Below are 12,275 nucleotides of genomic sequence, written 5' to 3' on the forward strand. Positions count from 1 at the left end.
ATAAGTCAGTATAGAGATTATGATTTAGCATTAATATGCTATTTACATAAAAAACGGAACAACATATTATTGATAATGTGTTTTTGCAACGTTTAAGCATGGAAATTGAATGTAATATAAGTTAGAAGAGCAAACAAACATTTGTTGGCGTTGATTAGTTTTGCACAAAAAAATCCGGAACAATCAATTTTAGATACTTAAAACTATTGAGATGTTATGGGAGGAACATTAAAGGGTAAATCAGATTTTCAATAGCTTTTAGAGTTCTAGTTTTTTAAATCTAATCGTGACGGACAGACCGACCAACAGACAAAACGCACAAAAATAAGCTTCTTTTATTCGGATGGGGGCACTAAACAAAAAATAAATAAAATCTGATTTTTAAAAAAAGTTTAAGGAATTGGTTTAGCACCTGGTCATGTTGCGACGTTACGCTACTGCACGAAAATCGCTGCATAAAAAGTCCATTTAAAAAAATGTGCGTGATATTTACATACAAAGTGCATTATTAGCCTTTATAAACAAACAGAAATGTTTTCTTTTAATTTTAGCAGCTAGTTGACCAGAAAAAACGTCTTTAACTATTATTTGTATTTGTTGTAAACATTTCCTGTACATTTTAAAAATATATTTGACTTAGTGATACTGAAAATACACAAAAATTGTCCATCTTTGTTAGCATATTGTAACATTGCCTCCCTTACATTTACGTAATTGTTTTAGAATTGGTGTATTTTTATGAAAAAATCGCTTGCATAATTAATTTTATAAATTAAACGGTTTGCTTTTAGAAAACCAAAAGTAGCCGTTGCACCTAAACTTTTCAAGCCGGATTTAATGATGAAATAATATTTTTCATATCTCTTCTAGTTTTCGAGATCTGAGTGTGACAGACGGACAGACGGACAGACGGACAGACGGACAGACGGACAGACAGACAGACGGACAGACGGACAGACGGACATTTTGCACAAACCTAATAGCGGCTTTTTCCCCTTACGGGGACCGCTAAAAAACAACAGTAGTTTAAAAAAAAATATTAATTTGATTTCAAAAATTGCTAACTCTTCTAGTAATTCCTTAACGTGAATATAATACAGTGTAACTATGAATTAAAAGTTAGCTAGAGTATCTTTCTAAGTTGTATATACATATGCGGCCCGCCATTCCCAAATTTTAAGAAATGCGGCCCTCGATCCAAAAAGGTTGCCCACCCCTGGTCTAGAATATAGAAGGACTTAAGATACTTTATATTTAATTGATTTCTACTTTCTAGCATAGATGTGTTAATAGTTAAAAGTTAGGCGATCCATCACTGAGTACCGGCACCTATTTTTTTTTAATACAAAAAAGCACTAGATAGATAGATAGATAAATAAGATAGATAGATAGATAGATAAGATAGATAGATAGGTTAACATTTTTTACGCTGTGGCAATAAAAAAAAACACAATTTTCAATTTTCAACCTGATTATAATGAATGATGAAAGCTAAAAGGAAGTTATCTATATCAGTGATGACACACTCAAATTTATTTCACTTTACCTAATAAAGAATGCTGCTCAAAGTTGGTCCATTAAAAAAACAACAACACCTATTTGTTCATTACAGATTGCTCCCAAGTGTGCCGCCCCCTCCCCCTTTTCACAGAGCTGTGTCTGTGTTTTAATTAGTTGATTGTTTCAAGATGTGAGCGCTGGCTATCAGTGTATCCGATCTTTTCATTGGGAGAAATCGTGAAATAATATTCGTTTGATGCTAACATTGTCTTAGTTAAATCAGTTTGAACCAATCATTTCATCTGTTGGTGTTGTTGATGCTAAGATTTAGCCATTCTATCTATCTATCTATCTATCTATCTATCTATCTATCTATCTATCTATCTATCTATCTATCTATCTATCTATATGTCTGTCTGTCTGTCTGTCTGTCTGTGTCTCTCTATGTATGTATGTATGTATGTATGTATGTATGTATGTATGTATGTATGTATGTATGTATGTATGTATGTATGTATGTATGTATGTATCTATCTATCTATCTATCTATCTATCTATCTATCTATCTATCTATCTATCTATCTATCTATCTATCTATCTATCTATCTATCTATCTATATGTCTGTCTGTCTGTCTGTCTGTCTGTGTCTCTCTATGTATGTATGTATGTATGTATGTATGTATGTATGTATGTATGTATGTATCTATCTATCTATCTATCTATCTATCTATCTATCTATCTATCTATCTATCTATCTATTTATCTGTCAGTCTGTCTGTCTGTCAATCTGTATGTCTGTCTGCTATTCAATCTGCCAACCGATCGGTCGTTCCATTAATAAGTCCATTTTATTATGATAGTGTTTTAATGACACAGTAGACTTGATTAAACCTATAATAGTGTCTCTAGTATAAGATCTTGTTGATGTGCTTGTTAATGGTTCCCTTCTGCTTATGTGTTCCAATTTTTTTAAAAATCTCAGTTGAATTAGATGATAATACTTGACTTGTATACAAGGTGGTCATTTTTTTTTTACAGTACACAATTTAAGTCCCCCCCCCCCCAATAAATTATGTTTCAAGCTTACTCGAAGAGAAATTACTTTTTGTAGGGTATAGGGAGTCTATAGGATACCAGCTCCACAGTCTGTAAAACTTAAAAAAATATCAACAATTATTTTGACCTACAATTCGGAACTTCTTTTAAAGTTAAATTAGATTCCTATGGTGTAGATGTCCTGATGCTGTGTACCCTACCTTGCTGTAGACAGCATGCTCCAGTCTACCATACCCTGCTGTAGACATCATTCTCCAGTCTACCATACCTTGCTGTAGACATCATGCTCCAGTCTACCATACCTTGCTGTAGACATCATGCTCCAGTCTACCATACCCTGCTGTAGACATCATTCTCCAGTCTACCATACCTTGCTGTAGACAGCATGCTCCAGTCTACCATACCTTGCTGTAGTCAGCATGCTCCAGTCTACCATACCTTGCTGTAGACATCATTCTCCAGTCTACCATACCTTGCTGTAGACATCATTCTCCAGTCTACCATACCTTGCTGTAGACATCATGCTCCAGTCTACCATACCTTGCTGTAGACATCATTCTCCAGTCTACCATACCTTGCTGTAGACATCATGCTCCAGTCTACCATACCTTGCTGTAGACAGCATGCTCCAGTCTACCATACCTTGCTGTAGACATCATTCTCCAGTCTACCATACCTTGCTGTAGACAGCATGCTCCAGTCTACCATACCTGCCCTTTGTATAAACTTATAGGATAGTTGAAAATAAAAACTATAATTGAAACACTTTTCACCGTCAAGTTTACCGAAACAAATCTTTATGTATGTCGTCATCACCTTGTCTATGTTGTCATTTCCCTCCATATTGACATTTCAATTGTCTAGCTGGTAAATGTCGTAAGTCACATAGCCCAGGGGGGATAAAAATTTTTTTTATTTCTTTCCTTTTTTTTTTTCTTTTTTTCAAACGGGGGATAACTCACGTAGAACTCAACCACTTATCTCCCTTTTGATTAAAAAAAAAAGGGAAACTAAAGTAATGTACTAAATTGTACAGCCCGAGTTATGTCCCATCTTCCATGGACTATTTAAATAGTTGTGATATGAACACCTTTCATGACCATTGTCCATTGAGCATTTTGCATTATGGACGACCTACTGACCTCTGTCACCTCCATGTCTGACAGTCTATAAATAATGTTCTGTTAATCTTATGGTACTATAGCGAAATGCTTTATGTAAATCTTGTGAAATTATAATTATTTCATTCTGTTCAAAGCTTATATTAACTTATTCTGTCTGTCAGGTTCAAAGCTTGTACACGTTATTTCTCCCACACCCATTCTCGAATCACGTTGAAATTTCGCACAAATATTCATTGGCACAGACAAGACAGTCATCAATAAAAAAAAAATAAAGCAACTAGACAATGGACAATTAACTACTGGTAACTAATTATTTTGTTTGACTGCGACAAGGGAAATTAATCATTCAGTATTCACAGATATGGCTAAATATTAGGGATTGATGCCCTTATATAATTGTTCACATTATTTCTCCCACACCCATTCTTGGATCAAGTTAAAATTCATTTGTAATTATTTATAGTACCTAACAAAACATGAAGCCATTAAAAAAATTAACAATTAATTATTGGTTACTAGTTATTTGTATGATATTGAATACGGGAAGTAAATTCTACATTACTGAGAGAAATAGTTGTAAGTGGGGAGTTCTTCCCATTTGATAAGCTTTTTTTTTTTTTAAGAATTTTAAAAAAAAATTTCTTGTTTCATTGTACTATTCCTAAGCGCTTGAGTTTCGTGGCTGTTTTTTTTTTTTTTTTTGGTTTCATTGTCCATATTGACTGATGCAAGACAAACACAGTGATGATATGAGCAGCCACAAAATGTAAAACATTATTTTAATGTCGAAGACAAACTGCTTCGTCTATTTTTGTTCCGCCACTGGATTAAAAAATGAGACATGATGTTGGGTGTAGGTAACAAGAAATATACTGATCCAATGTTACTAGTGACTTCACTCTTCTATCCCACAATATCGATAGTTCAATGGCCTTACTATTATGTCTTTATTTTGCTGGGAACATTTCAGTCACACACACACACAAAATCAATGTTTATTTTTAAAAAATGTTTTTCAGTACACTTTTGTTTAGCAATGAGACCTGTATTCTCAATAGCATCTTAAACTCCTCGAAAGCTTCCATCAAATGTGTCTTCGCTCCATAATGGGTATAAGCTGACATGACTACCTTACAAATGATCATGTCCTGATGGAGGCCGCTGTCAGCAGTATAAAAGCCCAAATTACCATTCGACAACTGCTGTTGGACACTTATCACGCATGGGGGACGACCTCATTCCAAAGGGGATCTTTTTTTGGCGAGCTTAAAGGAGGACGGCGTTAAAGTGTCAGAAGTGTACCCCTGAAGTGCTACTAAGATAAATTCAGGCGCCATTTTGCCCTCACTGGCATCGAGGAAAGTTGTCGACAGCAGAAGGCCTGTGAAAGAGTTGGAGAGCTCTCAAGAAGGCCTGTGAAAGAGTTGGAGAGCTCTCAAGAAGGCCTGTGAAAGAGTTGGAGAGCTCTCAAGAAGGCCTGTGAAAGAGTAGGAGATCTCTCGAGAAGGCCTGTGAAAGAGTTGGAGATCTCTCGAGAAGGCCCGTGAAAGAGTTGGAGAGCTCTCAAGAAGGCCTGTGAAAGAGTTGGAGATCTCTCAAGAAGGCCCGTGAAAGAGTTGGAGAGCTCTCAAGAAGGCCTGTGAAAGAGTTGGAGATCTCTCAAGAAGGCCCGTGAAAGAGTTGGAGAGCTCTCGAGAAGGCCCGTGAAAGAGTTGGAGAGCTCTCAAGAAGGCCCGTGAAAGAGTTGGAGAGCTCTCGAGAAGGCCCGTGAAAGAGTTGGAGAGCTCTCAAGAAGTCCTGTGAAAGAGTTGGAGAGCTCTCGAGAAGGCCTGTGAAAGAGTTGGAGAGCTCTCAAGAAGGCCCGTGAAAGAGTTGGAGAGCTCTCAAGAAGGCCTGTGAAAGAGTTGGAGAGCTCTCAAGAAGGCCCGTGAAAGAGTTGGAGATCTCTCAAGAAGGCCCGTGAAAGAGTTGGAGAGCTCTCAAGAAGGCCTGTGAAAGAGTTGGAGATCTCTCAAGAAGGCCCGTGAAAGAGTTGGAGAGCTCTCAAGAAGGCCTGTGAAAGAGTTGGAGATCTCTCAAGAAGGCCTGTGAAAGAGTTGGAGATCTCTCAAGAAGGCCCGTGAAAGAGTTGGAGAGCTCTCAAGAAGGCCTGTGAAAGAGTTGGAGAGCTCTCAAGAAGGCCCGTGAAAGAGTTGGAGAGCTCTCAAGAAGGCCCGTGAAAGAGTTGGAGAGCTCTCAAGAAGGCCTGTGAAAGAGTTGGAGAGCTCTCAAGAAGGCCTGTGAAAGAGTTGGAGAGCTCTCAAGAAGGCCTGTGAAAGAGTTGGAGAGCTCTCAAGAAGGCCTGTGAAAGAGTTGGAGAGCTCTCAAGAAGGCCTGTGAAAGAGTTGGATAGCTCTCAAGAAGGCCTGTGAAAGAGTTGGAGAGCTCTCAAGAAGGCCTGTGAAAGAGTTGGATAGCTCTCGAGAAGGCCTGTGAAAGAGTTGGAGAGCTCTCGAGAAGGCCTGTGAAAGAGTTGGAGAGCTCTCGAGAAGGCCTGTGAAAGAGTTGGAGAGCTCTCGAGAAGGCCTGTGAAAGAGTTGGAGAGCTCTCGAGAAGGCCTGTGAAAGAGTTGGAGAGCTCTCGAGAAGGCCTGTGAAAGAGTTGGAGAGCTCTCAAGAAGGCCTGTGAAAGAGTTGGAGGGCTCTCAAGAAGGAATGTGAAAGAGTTGGAGAGCTCTCAAGAAGGCCTGTGAAAGAGTTGGAGAGCTCTCAAGAAGGCCGCGACACACACATTTGAGGCCCCGCAGAGGACGTAAAGAAAACATAAATAGACCAACGGAGGACAACTCTGCTTTGACTGTCTCAGATGTGGAAAAATATACAGTTCGCAACTGGGTTTGGGAAATCTTGTGAAAGACTGCACTCATCCTTAATCTTCGAAATCAAAGACATTTGCCTGTACATTCAGATCAACAAATTGATACAGACACCAAGTAATAATTTCATATAGTTATAGGTCAGTGACAATAAACATTTGATTCAACTCACCATCAACTAGATTCATTGAACCAGTGATTGAGTTGAAATCTATTCTTGCCATTTATAAATGACACCCATACCACGCTATTTAATTGATTTCTCATGGATTTTAACAAGACTCAGAAGCGAAACATGAAGGTGGCGTTTGGGCGGCCCTCCTAAGGTGGACATTTTTCCTGTTAGCAATGTGGCACAAATTTTGTATTGCCCAGTACGAGAAAAAGAAACAATTCACATAAAAAACAAATGTGTTACATGACTTGAAAATATCGTCTCCATTTGTTTCACGTAATGGTACACTGAGGATTGAACAACTGATGGTTGAACGTTGTCGCCTTTGTTTACCACATTTGATACTCTGGCTTAAATGGTTGCTTCAGTTCTAACGTACACTTTATGCGTGCTTTAGCAAAAGTTGTGTGTGCTTATCGTGGATTAATGTGGGTTTAATTTGTAGTACTGCTCTGGATTTTTGTAAAACGAAAGGTAAAATCATTATGTCATTTTAGTAGGTCTACCATGGCCTAGATTTATAATTTATGTTGTGGAAAAATAAAGAAGGCTGTTGAGTTACTGAATTATGGTTTCAAATTATTAACTGATCAGAATGTACATTTTATTTAAAGAATTACATGCATTTTTTTCTTAAATGACATTATTATTATTATGAAAAAAATGTATTTATTTCTTCTTCTTCTTCTTCTTCTTCTTATTATTATTATTATTATTATTATTATGTGAAAAACGAACTAATATTCATTCTCTTGCACTGTCAGGGTTGAGATTCGTTAGAGAGAAACAAAATTCATTGTAGTCTCCCTTTAACAGTGTTAAACACTGAGAAATGTGTTAGATGTGATATGGTATAACCAAAGGTATAGATCTATCTAGATGTGCTGTGGTATAACCAAAGGTAGAGATCTATCTAGATGTGATGTGGTATAACCAAAGGTAGAGATCTATCTAGATGTGATGTGGTATAACCAAAGGTAGAGATCTATCTAGATGTGATGTGGTATAACCAAAGGTAGAGATCTATCTAGATGTGATGTGGTATAACCAAAGGTAGAGATCTATCTAGATGTGATGTGGTATAACCAAAGGTAGAGATCTATCTAGATGTGATGTGGTATAACCAAAGGTAGAGATCTATCTAGATGTGATGTGGTATAACCAAAGGTAGAGATCTATCTAGATGTGATGTGGTATAACCAAAGGTAGAGATCTATCTAGATGTGATGTGGTATAACCAAAGGTAGAGATCTATCTAGATGTGATGTGGTATAACCAAAGGTAGAGATCTATCTAGATCTGATGTGATATAATCAAAGGTAGAGATCTATCTTGGTGTGATGTGATATAATCAAAGGTTAAGATCTATGTAGATGTGAAACTCTGAATCAATGAGAGTACTTAAAAAATTCGAGTCTCGTTAGACACCGTAGATTGTGAGTACTGTCATAGGTCTACACAATTAATACTTAAAGTTGTTGATGGCTCATTTAGGGACCTCAAGGGAATAATATTAGCCGCGAGACAAGCTTCTATAATATTTGAACTAACCGATATATCTATCGTACTGCAAGGCGCCAAGATCGAACGTGAAAAAAAGGCGTTGAAAATTCGGCGCCCAATCCTGTAATGCCCGACACAAGTAAGGTCATTAAGTTGAAGTGTCTGGGGGCGCCAGGAAGTAGCTCGAGGGTTTCTGTCTGAAGTTTGACCTCGTTACATTCACCTGTTTCCCAGGCTCCGTAGGTTTGATCCAGTTCCATGTTTCCTTCATCAAGCCTAAGAGAACTTATTAGGAGAGACGAGGTCATGCCGACCTGACAATCAAGAGTGTTGAAGCTCTGTTATTGTTTCAGAGGGAGGAAACATGTCATTGAAACAGAAACGTTACTTGGGTCTAAGACTTTCAATCATGACACAGCTCCTCCCCCTTCGATGAGAAGTACAATCTGAATTGTCTGTGGACATGCAGGATGCATTAGTTGAAGACGTTGCGGTTCAGCTAAGTGTGTTCGTGGTAGCCAGCCGAGGGTTTCGAATTCGAGTCTTGGTGGAGACTGCCCAATTTTTGTGTTTGTCTGCGAACGTCCCAAAGTCTCGAGATTCAATGTTGTTGATTTACAATCCCTTCTTGAACCACTTTGCTGAACCCCTTAGCTGAACCACTTTGCTGAACCACTTTGCGTCTACTAAAATTTAGAATTTTCAAACGGAGGTATTTTTAATTATAATATAATTAATTAGTTCAATTGCATTGAAAAAAAAAGATTCTCTTAAAAAAAAATACAATTTTGTGTTGAAGAATTCAAAGCTCTGCTAAAGTTGACGAAGTCCCTGTCAATCACTTCTTCTTATTCTAACTGCCTCTACCATTTTACCTCGTTCTTGGGGGAGAGAACATTGTGGCATTGTGGCATCGCCACCAGTCTCATCTTTCTTGAGGGAACTTGGCTGTGCACTTTGAACTCTAACCTGGTCAAATACAGCTTTTTGATTTCTAGTTTCGTTGGAACTGGGAACTTAAAGTCAACATCAAAACATAACAATATTGGTAACAGACAGGCAGGTGTGTGTACTCTCTATAGTCTATACTGTCTGTCTTAGTTACCTTTAAAAAAAACGTGTGTGTGTGTGGGGGGGGGAATTAGTAACTGGCAGGCTGGACTATTTGAGCTGTTGATAAGCATGATTTGTGAGATTATCTGATTGCTGATAAGCATGATTTGTGAGATTATCTGATTGCTGATAAGCATGATTTGTGAGATTATCTGATTGCTGATAAGCATGATTTGTGAGATTATCTGATTGCTGATAAGCATGATTTGTGAGATTATCTGATTGTTGATAGTTGAGTCAGTTATGTTTTTGAGCATCCAGATCTAGCCTCTATATAAAGACTTGTAGTTTTAAAAAAGCTAAATACTGTAAGCTGATTAACAATGATTTGGAGTTTCTTCTATTGAGTTACCATGTGATGAGTGACAAACAAACATCATGCAAACATTTCTATGACAAAAAGTGGATCTAAACAAGATACACCTCGTTGTTATGCCAACACCATAGGTACTTCATACACGCCAGACATTTATAGATGAAATGTATATCATTCAATAGAATCAGATCTTTTAAGCTTCCTTTAGAAAATATAAATAGATCAAACATCAAGTCTTAACAACTATCTGATCGTTGTGTTTTTTGTGTTTTTCAGTCAGAAGGAACTTATCAAACAAGCCATACTGGACAATGACTTCATGAAAAACTTGGACATCGGTCAAATACGTGAGATAGTCGACTGCATGCACCCTGTGGAGAACCCCAAAGATAGTATCATCATTAAAGAAGGAGATGTCGGATCTTTGGTTTATGTCATGGAAGGTCAGTAACCTCATTTTATAGTATTTATGTTTTTGTCTCCCCTTGACTTTTGATCTTTTGTCAAACGTTTTTCTCTAACATTCTGCAGTATTGGACTTGTTGATACGTTCTGAGATATCAAGTATTGGACTTGTTGATACGTTCTGAGATATCAAGTATTGGACTTGTTGATACGTTCTGAGATATCAAGTATTAGACTTGTTGATACGTTCTGAGATATCAAGTATTGGACTTGTTGATACGTTCTGAGATATCAAGTATTGGACTTGTTGATACGTTCTGAGATATCAAGTATTGGACTTGTTGATACGTTCTGAGATATCAAGTATTGGACTTGTTGATACGTTCTGAGATATCAAGTATTGGACTTGTTGATACGTTCTGAGATATCAAGTATTGGACTTGTTGATACGTTCTGAGATATCAAGTATTGGACTTGTTGATACGTTCTGAGATATCAAGTATTAGACTTGTTGATACGTTCTGAGATATCAAGTATTGGACTTGTTGATACGTTCTGAGATATCAAGTATTGGACTTGTTGATACGTTCTGAGATATCAAGTCGTTCTAAATTACCCGGTGTCCATTTGGTTTGGTCAGTAGGAATAAAATAATGTTTGATTTCAAACCCTAACTAAAATGAGAATGGATCAAGTAATTCTTACTTTTAGTGTGTAATGTACAGCTCCATTATATCCTCGAATAGCGACAGTTCAGACAGGCGGAAAAAAACGTTATATAGACGTTATATATATATCATTATTAAATAACAAACTTTGTTAGAAAAAGAAAGAATATAAATTATCAAAACTTTCTTGATAGCTGAAGCAAAATGAAATACATAACTTAAACTATTTTTTTTCTTTTGCTTCAGTTGGTAAATTGGCAGCAGACAGAAAGAATAAATAGATAAGATTTTAGTGAAAGATAATTTGAGTTAAAAACCCAAAACTGGGTTTTGTTATTTTAAGGGAGCTTATTTTGTCAGCATATTTCCGCCCCCGCACTGCTGTCTTCTACCTGACACAATAACAACACTTATGTTTAGAGTTGATCAATGTCTGCTTAGTTCTCACTACCAACTTGTGTTTAGAGTTGATCAATGTCTGCTTAGTTCTCACTACCAACTTCTGTTTAGAGTTGATCAATGTCTGCTTAGTTCTCACTACCAACTTCTGTTTAGAGTTGATCAATGTCTGCTTAGTTCTCACTACCAACTTGTGTTTAGAGTTGATCAATGTCTGCTTAGTTCTCACTACCAACTTGTGTTTAGAGTTGATCAATGTCTGCTTAGTTCTCACTACCAACTTGTGTTTAGAGTTGATCAATGTCTGCTTAGTTCTCACTACCAACTTGTGTTTAGAGTTGATCAATGTCTGCTTAGTTCTCACTACCAACTTGTGTTTACAACCCACTGTACATGCTGACTTAAGTACGCGATGAACTTATGTACGCAATAGAATCGAACATGACAAGACACAAAGTGCAACTATAGATGAACTTATGTACGCAATACAGTCGAACATGACAAGACACAAAGTGCAACTAGAGATGAACTTATGTACGCAATACAGTCGAACATGACAAGACGTAAAGTGCAACTATCGATGAACTTATGTACGCAATACAATCGAACATGACAAGACGTAAAGTGCAACTATCGATGAACTTATGTACGCAATACAATCGAACATGACAAGACTTAAAGTGCAACTATAGATGAACTTATGTACGCAATACAATCGAACATGACAAGACGTAAAGTGCAACTATAGATGAACTTATGTACGCAATACAATCGAACATGACAAGACGTAAAGTGCAACTATCGATGAACTTATGTACGCAATACAATCGAACATGACAAGACGTAAAGTGCAACTATAGATGAACTTATGTACGCAATACAATCGAACATGACAAGACGTAAAGTGCAACTATAGATGAACTTATGTACGCAATACAGTCGAACATGACAAGACACAAAGTGCAACTATAGATGAACTTATGTACGCAATACAATCGAACATGACAAGACGTAAAGTGCAACTATAGATGAACTTATGTACGCAATACAATCGAACATGACAAGACGTAAAGTGCAACTAGAGATGAACTTATGTACGCAATACAATCGAACATGACAAGAAGTAAATTCAACCAGAAATGAACTTGAGTACACAAATCA

General features: G+C 37.2%; 1 protein-coding gene across 6 annotated transcripts in view; it reads left to right on the forward strand.

Annotated features, from left to right (window-relative positions):
• LOC106065352 (cGMP-dependent protein kinase 1-like) overlaps positions 1 to 12,275 on the forward strand; it is a 206,452-nt gene that overhangs the window by 123,878 nt on the left and 70,299 nt on the right. For all 6 annotated transcript variants that reach the window (XM_056019966.1, XM_056019965.1, XM_056019964.1 and 3 more), the window contains one exon: positions 9,919 to 10,085. In XM_056019966.1, coding sequence (XP_055875941.1) covers positions 9,919 to 10,085 — 167 coding nt within the window. The remainder of the gene's footprint in view (positions 1 to 9,918; positions 10,086 to 12,275) is intronic.

The sequence above is a fragment of the Biomphalaria glabrata genome, chromosome 2, assembly GCF_947242115.1.
Source record: "Biomphalaria glabrata chromosome 2, xgBioGlab47.1, whole genome shotgun sequence".
NCBI classification, from domain to species: domain Eukaryota; kingdom Metazoa; phylum Mollusca; class Gastropoda; family Planorbidae; genus Biomphalaria; species Biomphalaria glabrata.